At 59.5% G+C, this 18119-nt stretch overlaps 1 protein-coding gene across 1 annotated transcript in view; it reads right to left on the bottom strand.

Annotated features, from left to right (window-relative positions):
• PTCH2 (patched 2) overlaps positions 1 to 18119 on the bottom strand; it is a 22028-nt gene extending 3909 nt beyond the window's left edge. The window contains exons 1-18 of the mRNA XM_071750311.1: positions 17837 to 18119; positions 17384 to 17576; positions 7171 to 7360; positions 6977 to 7046; positions 6651 to 6742; positions 4675 to 4870; positions 4453 to 4574; positions 3982 to 4129; positions 3620 to 3751; positions 3385 to 3540; positions 3170 to 3262; positions 2956 to 3081; positions 2716 to 2834; positions 2181 to 2586; positions 1785 to 2097; positions 1408 to 1550; positions 1138 to 1318; positions 208 to 491 (exon numbers count right to left, since the gene is read on the bottom strand). Of these exons, the coding sequence (XP_071606412.1) occupies positions 208 to 491; positions 1138 to 1318; positions 1408 to 1550; positions 1785 to 2097; positions 2181 to 2586; positions 2716 to 2834; positions 2956 to 3081; positions 3170 to 3262; positions 3385 to 3540; positions 3620 to 3751; positions 3982 to 4129; positions 4453 to 4574; positions 4675 to 4870; positions 6651 to 6742; positions 6977 to 7046; positions 7171 to 7360; positions 17384 to 17576; positions 17837 to 17899 (3027 nt within the window). The 5' untranslated portion in view covers positions 17900 to 18119. The remainder of the gene's footprint in view (positions 1 to 207; positions 492 to 1137; positions 1319 to 1407; positions 1551 to 1784; positions 2098 to 2180; positions 2587 to 2715; positions 2835 to 2955; positions 3082 to 3169; positions 3263 to 3384; positions 3541 to 3619; positions 3752 to 3981; positions 4130 to 4452; positions 4575 to 4674; positions 4871 to 6650; positions 6743 to 6976; positions 7047 to 7170; positions 7361 to 17383; positions 17577 to 17836) is intronic.

Below are 18119 nucleotides of genomic sequence, written 5' to 3'. Positions count from 1 at the left end.
AGTATCCCCGATCCCTCCATACAGGTGTTCTCCACCCACTGTATGGGTTCTCCACCTCTGTATGGTTGTCTCTTCCACCCATGACGATGCTGGCCGCTCCATCCCCATGAAGCAGATACCCAGGGACACCCACCCATCAGGATGGCAACAGCTAGCAGGGCACAGCTGCTCAACCCCTCGTCCCCATGCCTCGGGGTGCGTACTCACGATGATGCCGGCCGTCCAGGGGTTGAGCAGCAGCAAGGCACAGACGAGGAAGGTGCAGGCGAGCAGGATGCTGATGGCCAGCAGGAACCAGTGGCGCAGGCCAATGTACTGCTCCCAGAAGAGGAAGGGGTAGCCACTGGGGTAGCTCAGCACCCCATGGCGTTGGGCAGCCTCCCGGCAGATGGCCCTCACGCTTTCAATTGCCTCCACAAAGTCTGCCGTGCGACGCAGCCCACTCAGGTAGAAAGGGAACTGTGCAAACTCCAGCGGCTGTGCTGCTGGGACTGGGGAGGAGAGAACAGGCAGTATGAGGGTAGGGGTAGGAGTGCAACCCCAGCCACACCAGACCACGGGCAGCCCAGGAGCAAGGAGGAAGAGGGTTCTCTGCCAGTGGGATGCTTGTGAGGTGGGGATCACAGGGAGCAGGGGAATCACAGACTCATAGAATGGTTTCAGTTGGAAGGGATCTTAAAGATCATCTAGTTCCAACCTCTCTGCATGAGCAGGGACACCTTGCACTAGACCAGGTCGCTCAACGCCCCATACAACCTGGCCTTAAACACTTTCAGGGACAGGGCAACCACAACTTCCCTGGGCAACCTGTTCCAGAAATGCTTGTAGGACAGATGGGGAATTGAGTAGGGGGCTTCTTTGCGGTGAGATGCTTGTGGGCTGAAGCATGGGGGTGTTGCTGCAGCAGGGGGGAGCAAGCAGCAGGTTGTTCAGGGTGTGGGGTGCAGGGAGACAAGTGCGGGCCACATGGATACAGGGAAGTTTCTCTACCAGAGGATGCTGATGGGAGGAGGGATGCGGGGGGTTTCTCTTCTGAGGGGTGCTTGTGAGGCAGGAAAGGTGCAGAGAGCAGGGTCCTCTGCAGGGGGATGCCAGGGGACAGGAGAGAGTTGCAGGAAGTCCACCACGCTCACTCACTTCGCAGGTTCTCGCCCGTGGTGTCGTACTTGTCATGGATCCACTCAGGTGGTGGAGGGTAGAAGTTGGCCTGAGAGGCGGCGAAGCCCAGGGGGTCATTGCTGGCCCAAACCGTCAGGCAGATGTAGAAGGTGTCAGGGGGGATGATGCCATTCTCATCCACCAGCCGCCGTGTGGTTAGCTATGGGGAGAGAGTAGGAGTGGGCATGAGCAAGGTAGTGGTCACAGCATTGTCCCCAGCCCGGTCACCCCAGTCATGTCCCCACGCACCTGATTGAAGTTGAAGGGCTCCTTCTTGTTGCCAGTCTGGATCAGGAGCTTGTAGGCCAGCGCCCCATCCTCAGAGCCATTGCGGTAGCTGTCGTGGGTGATTCGCCCGGCCTGCCAGTCCCTGTCGAAGGTGGCCTGGAGCCCTGGAGATGCAGCGTGAGGGGTGAGCATCCCTTCGGGCACACCACCCTGCATGGCACCCCACATGCCCTGGGGAGCATGGTGCCAGCAGGACAGGAATACAGAAACCCCAGCTCAGCTTGGCATTGCTTGGGGACACCACGGGACCACCCTCCCCAGGTGCCACAGAAGGCATTCCCAGGCCAGCAGGGTGGGTGCAGGTTTGGGAGGCCATGGAGAAGAGGAATGTCCCTCACCTCGCAGCCAGTCCTGGAAGTAATGGAGCCACATCTTGGGCAGGTCTCGGTTGCCCTCCCGCACCACATACTTGACAGTGCTGAAGGCCTGATGCAGGCTAAGAAGGGCAGCTTGGGCACCTGGGTAGTGGAAACCACCCTTGGTGACGATGAACATGTTGTAGAAGGAGAAGTACTTGAACTGGGCTGAGATGAAGGCGTGCGCCTTGGTGTCCCGTGGCACGATGTCCGTCAGGTAGAGCCCATCGTGCACCATGGTGGTGCCATAGAGACTCAGCCCCAAGAGTGCCAGGAACAGCACTGCCACCACTGCCTGTGGGGACAGACAGGGGTCAGTCAGGGTCCCACAACACACACCCACCTTGGGTGGCACCTCAGGGACCACCTTGACCTCACCTTGGTACGAGTCTGCAGCAGGAGTGGGGCGTACTTCTCCCGGGCGAAGTCAGCGAGGCTCCAGCGGCAGAAGGGCAAGGGGACACACTCCCGCCCACCCTTGGCCTCGTCCAGCTGGGCCAGCAGGTCCCGGGTGGAGCTGGATGGGGTGAAGACTTGAGAGCCCAGGGGGTCAGTGGGGGGAAGGAGGACAGCAGGCGAGGTGCACACCTGGGAGGTGGGTGGCAGGACGGTGACAATGTGGTGGCCTGAAGGGTCACACCGAGTGAAGGCTTGCACGGTGGTGGTGATCTGGGTACTGGTGGCCACACCAGGGTGTCCATAAGGGGAAGGGTGGCAGGCATGGTTGTCATTGGCATCAGCGAGCTCCTGAGGTTGGATTTGGATGACCCGTGAGGAGCAAGGGCTGAAGGGAGAAAGGAAAGGAGAAGAGGGAGAAAGAGGAGAGAATGGTGAGGAAAAGGAGCAGAGCCACCCCATGCTTCTGGGGGGACCTGCGGGGTTGGCCCCTTCCTGGCCAGTCCAGCTCTGGTACCTGTAGAAGCAGCAGAGGATGTCAAGCCGGCGTTTCTCCCGGCGATGCAGGTCCAGGCTCAGGATGGCAGGAAAGACAAATAGCACCATGGCAAAGTTGAACACTACAACCACCGCAGCCTATGGACAGGAGGACATGTCAGAGATGAGTCCAGTCACCCCTTCCCACACACCCCAGAAAGGGTCTCCAGAAACCCTCCTTCCCCCCCCAGCCCTCCCTGGAGCTGGACCACAGCCAAACCTGGAGGGAGAAGGCACGCAGGGCAGGGATGGGCACCAGGGCTGCCATGAAGAAGGCGATCATGTTGCTGACAGAGGTGAGAGCCACGCTGGTCCCTGTGCGCTTCAGGCACTCGCCCATCCTCTCCTGTGAGGACAGAATGAGGGGGTGATAAGGGAAACCACAGGGAAGCAGGAGGGGACTGGGCAGCCCCTAGGGAGGGCTTAGTGCTCACCTTGAAGGGGATGTGTTGGCTCATCTCAGTGAAGGCGTGAGCCAAGAGGAACATGTCATCCACACCAATGCCAAGGGCCAGGAAGGGCAGGACCTGGTGTAGACCAGCTTGTGTCAGTGGTGAGACATGCCACTGCCCAGGAGGGGATTCAGCCACCCTGCAGCCCCCACAGTCACACCAGCCCTGCAGTACTTGCATCTTCCCCCAGCACATACCTGGGTGGTGGCTGCATTGAAGGAGATGCCCAGCAGTGAGCAAAGCCCCAGGCCAGAGGCCACGGAGAGAGCCACAAGCAGGACCCCAGCTAGGCCCACAGCCCCTTGAGACTTGGAGCAGTCCCACCGTAGCATGGTGACACAGGCGTAGGCCAGCTGGAAGAGCAGAGCAGGTTAGTGGGGGCAGGGGGGCAAGGGAAGGACAGCAGGGCACATAGAGAGGGGGTACACGCACCATGAGGAGGTAGCCCCCAGCCACCCGGATGGCACTGACGTCAGAGAAAGACTTCATGATGTCATTAAGTGTGGTGGTGGAGAAAGCGTGGACACTCTGGGTGGAGTTGGGTGGGATGGAGTCCTGTGCCAGCTGCCAGAAGTGCACAGGATTAGAGAAGTCAGGACCCTCCCACTCTTGAGTATATCCCCCCCAGAGCCACCCAGCGCATCAACAGTGCCACTGAAGGTCCCCACGGACCCACTGGACCACAAAAACATGGTGCCAGGACTGGTGGCTGCACAAAAACCTGGGTGCAGGGGGATGCCACACACAGGCTCACCCCTGCCTAGCCCCACATGGGGGCTGTTCCTGGTGCCCACCTCCACAAATTTCCTCTGCCAGGCCTCCAGGATGGCACCCGCCTTCTCCTCACTCCAGCTGATGTCATGGATCTCGTAGTCATCCTTGAAGTGCTCAAAGAGCTGCCGGGGACTCATGAGGAGGAACATGGTCTGCAGGGCCTCAGCACTGGGGGACAGGCATGCATCTCGCTGGGACCGGCTGCAGTGCCCCAGGATGCAGGAATGGGTCCACCCCCACCCGCCAATGGGTCCATTCCCAGCCCCATCACAGACATGCAGGAGAAAATTCAGGCATCCTGCTGCTGGTCCCACCCATTGCTCCAAAGCTCCTGCTTACCAGACCCATAAACTTGCCAGCTTCACAACCCCTCCCAGACAGCCCCGCAGTCCCTCTTGCAGTCAGGACAGGTTCCCATGAATAGTGGATGAGGATAAAGGGATCCTGCCCCAAACCATCCCTGAGGACATTCACACCTCACCAGCTCTCACCGTAGCAGCTTGCCCTGGGAGTCTTTGGTTGTGCCGCCTAAAATCAGCTCCTCTTGCCAGCGCATGAACTTCCTGGAGAAGCCATGGCAGCCTCCTGAGAGCTCGGCTGGGATGTCAGGACTCTGTGGGTGGAGGAGAGATGTGGGGGATGTGAGACCGTGGGGCAGATGGGAAAGCACCAAGCCCCAGCACCCTTCCCAGTCCCCATGGGCTGTGACCTACCTGCTGGCTCTGTTTGTTGGGAGCGCTGGGGGGGCACTGGGGGTCCCAGGGATCTAGGCAGGGCCTCTCCATGTAAGCCTGCCCTACCTCTGCTTTATCCAGCAGCTCTTTGAAGCCTTCCAGGGATGTGAACTGCCCCAACTCTTCCATCAGCTGCAGAGGGTCCAGGTTGCTCCACTGGATATCTGGGCGGCCCCTGAGAGGAGAGCAGCACTGGGCTGATGGGGGATCCTGAAATCCACATGCAGTACCACCACCTCCCCATCCCATGGGTGCGGAGGGTGCCCTCAAAGGCAGTGTGTGACGATGCAGAGGCGCAGCATCAATTCCAAGCGCATCCCCTACCCCCTCCTGGGGCCGCCTGCAGCATCCCCCGTGCCCTGCACAGTGCAGTGGGCCATGCCCCGAGTCAAGTAGCGTGCCTGATCCTGTTAGGCTGGGACAAAGCGGGGGGAGCCGGCCCCACTGCCTGGCCCCGCTTTGTGCGAGCAGTCAGGCTGATTACTGCCCGCAGGCTAACATCTTGATAGAGGGGAGCAGGCAAGAGAGGGCTCCCAGCATCCTCCCCAGACCTTCATCTCCCTCCAAGCTGGAGGTTTTGGAGCTCAGCAGAGGTTCTGGGTATGGTGCTGGGATCTTGGTAGGGACCAGGTCCTTGGAGGTCCAGCAGGACACCATGGGACTTGGGTACCCAAGAAAAGGGGGTTTTCCACTGCCTGCAGATGCTCTGCTCCCTCCATCCCAGCCTGCTGTGCTGTGGGCCAGCTCCCAGCCTCACTTGGCTTCTTTTTTGAGACAGAAAGGACACACAAAAAAGCCAATAACCCAGCCCAGTGCTCCAAAGAGGGGAAGAAAAAGCCCCGAGCGAGTGTGGGCTCTGGGGAGAAGAAACACAACCTAATAATTCATGAAGGCTGGCTGGGCCGGAGCCGGCCGCTCGAGATTCCCACATACCAACCGGAGCTGCTGCTGCTTCCAAAGAGAGCGCCTTTTATCTGCTTTCGCTTGCTTCACTGAGCCAGGGCAAATCCTTTTGTCTTTCCATAGATTGCTGCTCTTTGTTCTCCCAGCTCCCGCCCCGCTCACCCCTCGGAGTTAAAAAGGGGGACGAATGAGTCCCCATGGGCTGGTGGGCGCTCAGCCGGGGTGCCCGCTCGGGCTCCCACTCACCCACTTGAAAGAAGAGATGGGTCCCACTGCTGTTGTGGGTGCCACCCTGCCTGTCACATATCCCAGCACCAGGATGATGCCCACCCTGGTGATGCCACCAGCAGCATCCTGATCGGCAGGGCCATCCCAGCCCCACTTGCTCCTGCTCCTGGCTGGTCCCCAGGCTGGGATGGGAAGAACTGGAGGATTTGGGGGTGTAAAGCCAGTCCCCCAGTCCTGGCTGGGGATGCTGCGGCCCCTTCCTCCCCCTCCTCCAGTCCGGCAGCAGCCTGAATAAGGCCACTATTTCATCTGTTTGGCAAGGGGCAGCTTTCAGAGCAGCATTAGCATGAGAAAGCGCGGGGCTGCGTTTGCTGACAATGCACAAGCCGCCCCGGCTCTCCCGGACAAACACACGCGTAAACAGAAGGAATGTTGGGGGGGGCTCCCCCTGCCCAGCCTGGGTACCCCAGCCCCACCACTGTGGTGTGGGGAGCTGGCCGGGAGTCACCTGCCACCCATCCTGGGGACTCTGCACCCTCAGTGTCCCTGAATGCAGCTCAGGAGCACTGTGCCTCCTCACCACTCTGGCACCCACAAAGCTCTGTAGGAGGAGTGAGCAGGTTGGTGAGGACAGAGACCTGGCCCTGGGGAGCACTGACCAAGTGGTGGAACCATCCTGTGGCTGTGCAGCAGCAGCACCAAGGGAGCATAGGGCAGCAGGGCCAAGCTGCATGGGGAGGTCAAACCCAGCTCCTTGGCAGCCCCCCCAGCCTCTGCTCCCACCTGCTGCCCCCTACCCCTGGGGACATCCCCCCCCAACTCACGGGAGGTAGGCTGAGCCTCCCTGAAGCTTGGCGCCTTCCCAGAAGCAGTCCAGCGGCGTCAGGATCACACAGGGGAACAGCTTCTCTATCATCTGTGGGAGGGGAAGATGTGAGGGGTCAGCAGGGATGGATCATGTTCCCCCTGCTCCCCCCTTCCCAGCCCTCTGGGCTGCCCAAAGTTGCACACCCACACACAAAACTGGCAAGCTGGCAGTGTCTTTGCAGCACCTGGCGCTGGCAAATCCCAACCCCACCACTGCCCAACTCTTGGGGGATCAATCCCCCGTGTGGGGATGCCTGGGGCCCACACCATGCCCAGCACTCACCCTCTCGATCATGCCGTTCTCAATGATGGGGACACCTGACTTGTAGCAGATCTTATTCAAATCCCACGACCTGGAAAGGCAGAAGGAGGAGCTGAGGATGGGCATCATCACATGGGGGGACACGACAAGGGGTGTGGGGGACTAGCTGGACATGGAGGGGGTCCCTCTGCCCCCCCATCTGGAGCCGGACTCACTTTCCGTACAGCGAGACTTGGACTTTGCTGGCGGCCAAGGCCGCCTCGAGGTGGAGCTGCAGGGCCTCCTGCGTCAGGATGTTCTCCCCATCCTGCTTCGGGGTCTGGATCAACATTTGTGAGGTGTAGACCGACTCCTCGCCCAGCTTCTCCTTGGTGTAGCGCAGCTCCTGGCTCACCCGGCTGCCCACTGCAGAGGGATCCGCAAAGTACCCTGTCAGTGCCAAGCCTGGCAGAACACCCATCCCACCAACGTGTCCTTGGCCCCGCAGCATTGTTGCTGTGTTAACCCAGGGGGGCTTCTCACCAGAGGTTCCCCAACTGCTGCATCCTCTGGGCACTCACACCCAGGGGACTCAAAAAAGGAGCAGCCCAGCCCATGCCAGACGAGACATCCCCCTTCTCACTGACATGAATATTTTCAGCCCCAGAGTGGACAGGTTTTTTCGCTTTCCTTGGAAAAACTCATGGACACTCAGCTGGCAAAGCAGAGGGGACACATCCTTCCCACTCCCACCCGTGTGCTGCAGTGGATGCCACGGATGTCCAACACAACTGGACCCCAAAGCATGAAATTGAAGTGGAGACATCCCACCCTGTCCCTGCCCACCTTCTCCCTAAGGCAGGAAGCATTTAAGCCATGGGATGGGTATAGTGGGCACCCCCAAAACCCCACAAATGCAGGCTGACCCAGGAGAGGTTTGGGGCAGGGGTTAGGTGAGTTCAACAGGACAACTGTTCTCCAACTGAGGCTCTAGGATCCATCCTCAAGGGCAGTGGGAAAGCTCTAAGCTGTGTGGGAGAAGCCGCTGACTTAATTTGCAGCCAATTTGTTGTGGAAGAGAAATCTGTCCCCCAGAAGCATGGCTGGGGCTGTGCTCAAACCCTTTCACATGGCAGAGCAGCATCCCAGGGACAGCCACCCCCTTCAAGCAAGGGAGTCCCATTCCTCCTGGCACAGCAAAATGGGATGACAGTGCAGAGGGGGGTGGGAGGCTGATTCTGACACCTCTAAGCACAAGACACAGCTGTCCTGTTCCAAGCCCCCTGCCCTGAAGGGGGGGGGGGGCTGCATGCAGACCCCCACCCCAGTGCCACCCTCCAGGGATGCCCAGAGGTGCCTGGCATCAGGGCACATCCTGAGGCAGTGCTGCTGGTGGGGTTAGACCGGCTTCTGCCCAGCTCCGGGTACTGGGGAAAGGGGGAGGTGTCAGGATTCATCCACACAGGGACAACTCCCTCAGCAAGAGACAGGGGCCCCGGGGGGCCTGGCCCATCGCCAGCACCGAGGAGGCCGGAGAGAGACCACAAATAAGGAGCAGAATCTTCCCTTTTAATGACTTATTATATGGGTTGGATGGGTTGGTGTTTTTTTCTGTTGTTTTTCTTTTCTTTTTTTTCCTCTTGCTTTTTGGGAACGGGGAGGGGGAAGCATCCTTATTGTTCCTGGCTGGGCCAGGGAGCAGCTGGTGTCCATCAGATGCCAGTTGGGATGGAGGTTGTGCCAGGGCTGGGAAGGGGGGTGGGACATGGCCACAGCCTTTGTGTGTGTGTCAGAGGGGACAGCAGCACCCAGGGCAAGGGGACAAGGGCACAGGAAGGGTGGGTGTCATGGGGGGTGGGGGAGGAAGCCATCCTCTTCCCAGCAGGCTGGGAGGTTGGACAGGAGGTGTGTCAAGCTGCTCTGATCTCAGCCATGCCACCCACGCTGAACCTGGGTGGGTGGTGGGACACAACGATGCTGGGGTGCCCAGCATGGCCACTGCTCCCAGGGGACACACCCTGCTGTGCCCTGCAAGCATCTCCACTCTGCACAGCCATGGGAGGAGCCACACATCTGCAAGCATGGGAGGAGGAAGCCCCCCACCTCAAAAAAAATTCAAGGGGTGTATAAAAAAAAAAAAAAAAAAAAAAAAAGAGAGAGAGAGAAAATAAAAACCCGTCCCTTGTAATTAGTGTTAATTTGGAACAGGGCACTGTGAGCCGTCAGCAAGCTTCAAAGGCCGTGAGGAAGCCTCAAATTCCAACACCCTAATTAACCAAAGAGCAACATGAAAAGACAAGGCAGCACACACAGGGCTGCCAAGGACACTTCAAACGGGTGTGCGCCCGCCGGCCGGCCCAGAATGGGGTGAGACGCCCCACACTGCACGCAGCCCCCTGGCCTGGGAGAGGGCTCAGGGGGTGCCCCCAAACCAACAGTGAGCATGTTATTGAGGAACTGTATGTAAATTCTTCTTTATTATTTATTATTATTATTATTTATTTTATTCCAATTAACAAAGGGAGCCCTTGGCTTTTTCATGCAAAGGGCCCTCTGGTTTCTATCAGGTGCCCCGGTCCTGCTTATTAACAGCCTGCTCTGCTCCCTGGCAAGGGCTAGCTTCACCCTCCACGGACCTCCATGCCCCCAGAACCCTACAGCAGGGCCTGACCTTGCACAAGGATCCTCCCTGGGGTGGGAACTGCTTTTGGGTACCATTGGCCAAGGATTTCACAGAGTACATAGACACAGCAGCATGGGCCAGAGAGTGGATGGGACCCCATGGCCACCCACACCCCAAATTCCCAGGGTGCAGAGCAGGCTGCCACCGTGCCCAAGGACAGATGGTGTGGGTGTCAGGGACGGGGTCCTCAGCAGTGAGGGCAGCTGTGCATATGGCTGCCTCCCACCCACAAGCCACGGCGGGGGAGCCCTCCCCCTAATTACAGCATCCGCCACAAAATTACAGAGCAGGGCGGGAGCCTCCCTGCCCCCTTCCCGGCCACCCTGCCTGAGCCACCCCCCTCCAGGCCACCGCTCCCCAAACCCTCCTGGCACAGGACCCATGGCCACAGCACTACAACCAGCTCACCCTCATCCATTCTGGTGGGTACTGGGACCACAGCACCTCCTGCCCAGAGCCAGCCAGCCCACTCACCTCCCTCCCGCAACTTTCCCCCACAGGAGCTGCTCCTCCTCCCAGCCAGGACAGAGCTTCAGCCCCCCCATGCTGCCCCCCACTGCTCAGGAAGGCATCTGACACAAGGGGTCTGACCCCACATCCCCCCCCCCCAGGGGTTGCCAGCACCCCCTGACTCAACTCAGAAGGTCAGGGGTCAGAAGAGCCCATGCTGTCCCCACTGCAGCTGCAACTCCTCTGGTTCAAGGCTCATCTCCCTCGGGCTTCATGACAGCAAGGGAACATCCCACTGTGCCAGCCCACGGCAGGAGGTGGGCAAGCCCCACAGGGGCCCTTGTCCCCTAGCACCCACGAGTGGGGGGCAGCAGGCTGTGTGCCGGGGCAGCACGCCTGGGGGCACTAGGAGGGCACTGGGTTGGCTGCCAGCCCCACACCAAGTCATCCCTACCTGGCAAGGGCAAAGGGGCTGGAGGCAAGGGAGGGCCATGGGAGGTGCTGGGGTCTGTGAAGAGGCACTGGTGTCCAACAAAGAGATACACACTGTTGCAGGGACCCCTCTGTGTCCAACCTTCCCAAGGTAGGTGGAGGTGATGGTCAAGAGCAGTGTCACCACTTTGCAAGTAGGGTCTAGGCACCACCAACAGCTGAGCTGGCACCACCACCTGGGTGATCCAACCGGGACAGAGGCAGCAGGCAGGGAGCACACCTGGGTACATGTCCTCACATGGCCTCCAAAAATCAGGCCCTGTCCTCTGTCAGGGATAATATGGCTATGAGATGTGATGACAAACATGGAAAGTTCCAAATTCTGCTAGTACACAGGGGATACTGCAGCCCTGTTCCAAGGCCAGCAAACCCCAGAGCCAGGAGGATGCTGACCCCAGCACCAGCCCTACTCCCCAGCAAGGTATGAGCTGGGGTATAGTAAGGGAGGGGTCTCCTGCGGAGCAGCCCCCTTTCCACAGCACAACATCCCAGTGTCAGGGCTAGAAACTCCTGTTCAAGTCCACAGCTGGGAGAGGACAAAGGTCACACTCGGATCCCCTGAGAAAAGCCATCCCCATGGGGACCCTTGCTTCCACAACTGGGCAAACACCAGCCTTTTGAGCCATCCCAACAGCAGAGACTGAGTGCATCCCACCATCAGACATGCCCACCCCTGCCTGCTTCAGGCCCCCAGGAGCTTCGGGGAAATGCCGGCACCATTCCACACCCCATGCACCATCCTGCATGCTGGCGGGATGGGGTCCCGAGGCACCGCCCCGAGCATCCCTTGGCCGTCCGCTTCCCCGTGCCGAGCGGCGTGCAAGCCGGAGGCCACCTTCAAAGTGTTGTGGGGCGGATTAGCTGGATTAGGGAGGCAGTGAAAGGACCCATGCTGCTCCGGAGGAAGTCTCGCCCAGGGCACGCTGAAAGAGCCATTTTTACCTGTCCCGGCCGCTACCGCCGGCCTCGCCAAAAGCCCTGCAGCCCCGTCCTGTCAAAACACGTCCTCATGGCCCCATTCACCCCACAGCGTGGGGCTGGCCCCAGAAAAAGAGGGGGTGGGTGGGTGGCAAATGGGTGTCCCCAACAGTGCCGAGGGATGAAGGGGGGCTCACTGCTGTCCCTGACCAAACCCAGCCCCACCAAAGGGGCTCCCACCACCCGGCTAAGTCAAGAGGGGTGGCAGAAGAGGGGGATGATGCCTTCAAAAAGCCAGCGGCAGAGGGGCTGAAAGGGCCCGTTTGGGGCCAGCTCCCCAGCCGCCGGCCTCGGCCAAACCCTTTTGTTTAAAGGCGAAGCTAAATTAATGTCTTTATTACCCCAAATCGCAGGGCAGCGGTTCCCAGCGCGGGGAGGGGGGCAGCCGGGAGCTCGCACCGCCCCAGACGGCACCAAGGGGACAGCGCGACCCCCGAAAAAGAGGGGGGGATAAAAAAAAGGGGGGAGAGGGGATTCAGTTGGGAACTATTCATCGCTAAGACTCCTGTCAGCATTGACATAAATTTCCACTGGTGTTGGCATTTAGGCATTTGCCATTTCCATATGTATAGGGCTGCCTGTACTAATTATGCTAATCACCCCCTCTGTTGGCTGCTGTGAAAAATGGCCACATTAGGCACTCCACTGCTTGCTAATGTCACTTAATGTGTGGTTGAAACATACATTCATCCCCCTCTGAATGGTGAAATTTTTCCACATTGCTGGCTTCATTCAGGCAAGAAATGAATTTTTTGAACTCAGACCACTTTTCCAGGCCCGAGGGAGAGGCAGATAATAAAACCCTCTTCTCGGGCCCTGGCGCTGCCCCCTCCCAGCCGCCAAATAACATTTAAAACAGAGAAAAAGAGTCCCCTCTCTAAGTCCATGGATATGTCTAAGTTAAAAAAAAAAAAAAAAAAAAAAAAAAAAAAAAAAGAAAACAACGAAACACACACACAAAAAAATCCAAAACCAAAAAAACCCCCAAACAACAAAGACACACCCCCCAAAAAAACCAGAAAAACACAACTCTCTAGGAATTGGAAAAAAAAAAATTATATACAAGTTGAAAAGCAAAGCAAAATAGATAGCGCTAGACAGGCCATAGCCATCTGTAAAGAGTCTCCCAGTCTTTTTGGGTTAATTAGCAAAATTTTCCAGTCCAAAAAAGCCAACTGAGCTGTCAAGGAAGGGAAAAGGAAAAGCAAGAGGTTTCACGCTTGCCTCCCAAAGATAAATAAATAAAGGCGAACTGCCTACGCCCCATCTTCGGGTAGGCAGGGGGCTGCTGGGTGAACCTCCCCCTCAAGAAGAGAAGTCCTTTCAGAGCCAGCCAGGGTTGTGAAGGGGAAGGTGCTTTGGAGCAGAGGACAGAGCCAGACAGACATATTTTTTGGGTAATGGGGACCTCAGCACCCCACAGTCCCAATGCCTCAGCTGCTCCTCACTAGCCCAAGGCCCAGAGGATGGGTTCACAAGGACACCCAGACCCTGCAGACAGAAAGGTTTGGTTTGCAGGGTCCCCAAGGACAAATCCCAGCAGGACAGACAAGAGGGTCCCCAGAGCAGTCCCTTCCCTCCCCATGGTGATACCTGTGCCACCACACCCTAAAAGAACAGGTACCCTGTTCCCACAGGATGCCTGTCTGGGGGACCGTGTGGGGACGTGGCAGTCTGGGCTCTTGGATGAGAGACTGGCTCAGGCCAGATCCTGGTGGGCACCTCGATGCCCCCACCCTCGGGACAAGCTGCCACCAGAGCCCCCCATGTTGCTGGCACCAGCCCCATGCAGCCGCCCAGCCCTGCACCTCAGCATCACCTGCTCCTTTCTCAGCCCACTGATGTCTCACCCTACGAAACTCACCCACCACAGTGATGAGACCACCCACCGCTCCCTGTGCCCACCCAGGAATGTCCACAGCACCCTGCTCCCCCCAGGACTGCTGCCCCACACCCGCTGTGGGTCCCACCAGGTAAAGTGGGGACAGGGTCTGGGAAGGGGACACACACAGATGGTCTCCCCAAGGGAAAGGCAGGGAATGGAAGGCACTCAATCCCCATCTTTTTGTTGTGGCTTTCCCACCCCTGATGCCCCTCTCACAGCAAAAACGAAGCCAGATGGGGTCTCATCTCCTGATGGCCTCTGCTGTAGCAGAAGACTCTGGACTGCACCCCAGACCTGCCCTGGGCACTGAGAAGAGGAGACCCTGTGCCAAGTCCTATTGCAGAGGTCAAGGAAGGACAAAAAGTACTGCCAACAGGGTTGAGGGGTGTCTCAGCTTCATGTCCCAAACTGGAAACAAGGCAGCAAATTCCCTTTACCTCCATACCATGCATTCCATTTCATCCCACTGGCATATTTAGGGTGTCTCTGACCCCCCCCCCCCAGGGGGGGTATTGGGGTGTTCTCCAGAGAGACTCCACAGCTCTTTGAGAGTGCAATGGCTGCGCGGGGCGCTGGGTTGTTCCGGTTAGGAATTAACCCGGCCTTCCTTTGAACCAGCCCTCGGCGCTATAAATCAGGCAGACCCATTCACCACGAAGGGCTCTGCCTGCCTGGAGCTCGCTGCCCCGGCCCCTTGGCCCTACAGACGCCCTGGGAGAGCCGGGAACAGCTGCCAGGTGTCCAGAGGTAACTCAACACTCGCCGCTAGCCGGGGTTTCAAAGCCTCTGAGTGGCTAATTGCTTCAGAGAAGCCTAATTGAACATTTCCACAGTCGAGTCCAATTTATGGGGTGACACGGCTTCTCTCCATCTCCCAAAAAGGGACATGGAGCAGGCATAACCCCACGGCACCACCAGCATTCCCCAGTCAGGTCCCAGCCCGGGAGACACCAGCCTGAATGGGACCCTTCGCTTTCCCACGGTGGACAGGGTTGCAGCCAAGCCCCAGGGGGATCTGCAACCAGCACAGCCCCAACACTGACCCCAGCCCATGGAGGGTAAAGCAGAGCTGCACATCTATTCCTCAGCAGCACAGTGCCCCCCATGGGAAGCAGTTCCCTTCCCTCCTCTACCCAGCAGCACCCATCGGGACCCAAGCTCCTGAAGGGCTGAGCTCAGCCTTTGGCAAGGACAGCCTGGCACAGGGTCAGGCTCTGCTCCTGAGGGGTTGGGACCTCACCTGGGTGAGGTGGTTTGGCTTGGAGCATTACCAACACACATCCCGCGGTCTGGCTAGGAAGAAGTGAGTGAACAGGCACAGACCAGCTTCAGGGGTCATCAGAGGCTCCCCAGGAGCCTCAACCCCACTGATTCTGAGTTTGGGGATCATCTGGGAGCTACCAGCCTAGGACAATGGGATCAGGACTCCCTATACCCATACCAACCCCTTAAACATTAACCCCATGGGGCTGCCTCAGGGCTGGAATGGACCATGCTGCTGAAAGCATCCCTCCCCCCCCACAGGCAGGGAGGACAGGAGCCAGGGTCCTCCCAGCACCCTGAAGATCCCTAGGCTTTGCAGACAGACTGGTGAGAGCACCCAGATTTGCCAGCACAAGGGTGAGGGCTGCTCTGCCTTGACCAGGCATGAGGATACCAGGCTTGCTGTAGAGGGACACACACACCAGCCACCCTGCCACACGCCCAGGCACAAGAGAAAGCGGTGGCTGAGAGAATCCAGAAGCAGCTTAAAGTGCTCAGGTTCCAACCACACAGTCTGAAAAACCACATCCTGCTCTCCAGGGGCAGCCCAGGCCCTCCTGCCCTCCAGCAATGCAGATCCCCACACCAGGATGGGGTCCAGAGAGCAGGGAGGGCTGGGTAGAGCCAACGACACCTGGCAATGCTTTGATCTCACCAGAAAATGCAAAATCAGAAACCAGAGGAGAGGCAAAGACACATGGATGGTTATGGGGAAGGGAGGCAGCCCCACAGCTGATACAAAAGATTGAAAGAGCTGCTGCAAACCTTTCACACATTCCTGCCTGGGACTCACAGGACTAAAGCCACACTGGCCACATCATCCTTGGTGGTCACAGGTAGTGCCAACATCCAGAGAAAGCCTTCTTAAGCACACTGGAACTGTGCCACCCAGGAGCAAGGCACAGAGGGTCTGCCCCAAATACACACTCTCTATGGAAGAGCTCCCAGGAAGGCCAAAAAGGTGCCCTGAACACATTGCACACCATGCCCACCTTAGGCACTGCAGATTCAAAGCCAAAACTATGTGCAGACTCCAGTCCACCCATCACCCGGGAAGAGGCAGGACAGTCCAGGACAGCAGCATTTCATTGTGGGGGGGGTTGAACATGACGGGGGAAATAAAAAATCCAGCTCCTGACACCAAAGAAAATGCCCTGGCTGTGAGAAAAAGCCAGTTCCTTGGAAAGGCCCCCGGCACTCACATCACAGCCACATTGCAGTGTTAGGGAAATATCCCCCAACAGCAGCCACAGTGCCTCCCAGCCGTACTCACTGGAGCAGGGAAGCACGGTGGGGCACGGAGCGTGTGTGCATGGAAAGCTGGGCTTCTGGGCACTTCCAGCCATCCCCAGGCTTGGCCCCTTCCCCATCCTGTTCTCCATCCTAATGTGCTGCAAGTCCCATTCCCCCCCCAACAGGAACAACCACAGCCACTTCCCTGGCTCTGAACTCAGTTGCATGAAACACCAACTCCTTGCAATCCCAGAAGCACAATAAAAATCCAGTAGAGCCAGAACCATGACCCAGAGTAAGGGAACCAAGGAGGGAGCACATCCCTGCTCTTGCAGGCACTGCTCAAGCGCCGGCCGGACCAGGAGGTATCACTGGATTTCTCTGCTACGTGTAGAAGAGGAAAGGGGTGATGGAGACGATATCTGGGGGGGACAAACACCCCTCAAGAGTGGGGAGCAGGTGGGAGAGCTGGGCATTCCTGGGCAGGGGTGCGTGCGTGCATCTGTGTGCAAGCAGCGAGGGAGTGCAGGGCCTTTTTTTTTTTTTTAAATAAAAAAAAAAAAAAAAGGGGGTGGGAGAGCAAAGTTGCTTCTATTGTTGAACCAAATCCAAGAGTAGCTGAGGACCACACAGGGAGCGGGGCGTGGGGGAGGAGGCAGCGCTCCCGCACAAAGATGGCTGACACCCCTCCGCTGAGCAACATCTGCCCCTGCACAGCACCCTGCCGGGGACCCCAGGCTGGGAGACCCCCCCCTCAGCCAGGGCATGTGGGGGAGGGGGGAGGTGTGATGTGGGGTGCTGCCTCCCCGGGACCCCCAAAGTGGGAATGAGACTCAGGGAAAGTTGAGACTCAGCGCTAGAAAACAGAGCTGCAGGGAGAGGGGAGAGAAAAATCCACGGTGGAGTTATTAATAACAAAGGAGGGGGATCAGCCGCTTCCACTCGGAAAAGGGGATTTGCTCCTGCCTGACCCTGCCCGCTGCTACGTCCCCGCCGGGCAGGGGCCCCGAGCCGGGACCAGCAACCCCGCGGCACCGGCTCTGCCCCGGTACGGGGCTGCGACCACCCCCGGGGTCTCCTCCCTCGGGTAACGGGCCTGGAGGCGAGACGGGACGCGACGAGAAAGGGGAGGCTCACGCGTGGAGATACGGCGCTAAACACCATCCCCGCCACACGTGTCCTCACCTCGGCGCGGGGACCCGGGGGGACCGGCGTGGGGGTCCCTCTGCCACTCAGCACCGCGCAGTCACGCAAGACGCAGCCCGAGCAGTCGGGACCTCGGCCCTCGGGCACCAAAGACCCAACACAGAGGAACCCCAGCGGCATCCTCCTCCCCCCCCCCGCTCCCGCGCTGTCACCTGCCTTCGGGCCGGCCCCGCACCTCCGCACCCCGCGGGGGGACAAAGCGGCGGCCAGCAGTGGGACCGGTCCCACGGGCGGCTGTGACCCCAGTGGCCGCGCTTACCTTCCACCCAGAGGTGCTCGATGTCGGTCTCGATGGAGGCCACCCGCAGCCCCACGGCCAGCGCCCCGAACACCAGCAGCCCCACGAAAAGCACCTTCCCGCAGTGCCGCTGGATCCGGCAGCCCAGGGCGAAGAGTAGCGCCTGAAACCGGGCCCGCAGCCACAGCGGGGCCCTTTGGCCGACGGCCCTGCCCTGGGGGAGAAGGTGAGGATCAGACTGGGAAGCAGGAAAGCCCCTGCCCGAGCTGAGGAGGGATCCCGCGGCGGAGCGGACCCGTGGGCCGCGGAGCAGGACCCCACCGTCACCCCCGATGCCGGGGGTTCCCCAGCCGGCGGAGAGAGCGTGGGACACGGGGGTACCCGCCCCCAGGCTGGTCCGCGCCTCCTGAGCTCCCACCCCCCCGCCCCAGGCCCGGAGCTCCCTGGCGGGAGCGGGCGATGATCACTCCTTACCTCGGGCAGCGGCTTGCGGCGGGCGGCGCGGAGCGGCGGGGAGCGGGGGGGCTCGGCCGGCATGGCGGGGCGGCTGGCGGAGCTGGGCACCCCCCGTTATGTGGGGCCGAGCGCGGCGGCCCCCATGCGCGCGGCGGGGCCGGTGCTGCCGGTATCGGCGCGGTCCCGCTGCCGGTGCGGAGGGCTCTGTGCCGCCGGCCGCCCGCCGCGCCTCTAAAGGGGAGGCGGGGGCGGGGGGCGCCGGGGCCGCGCCGCCGCCGCCGCTCCCATTGGCCGCCGCCGC

This window comes from Heliangelus exortis, chromosome 8, assembly GCF_036169615.1.
Source record: "Heliangelus exortis chromosome 8, bHelExo1.hap1, whole genome shotgun sequence".
NCBI classification, from domain to species: domain Eukaryota; kingdom Metazoa; phylum Chordata; class Aves; order Apodiformes; family Trochilidae; genus Heliangelus; species Heliangelus exortis.
The sequence above is the reverse complement of the archived record's forward strand: the minus strand, read 5'-3'. Positions and strand labels throughout refer to the sequence as shown.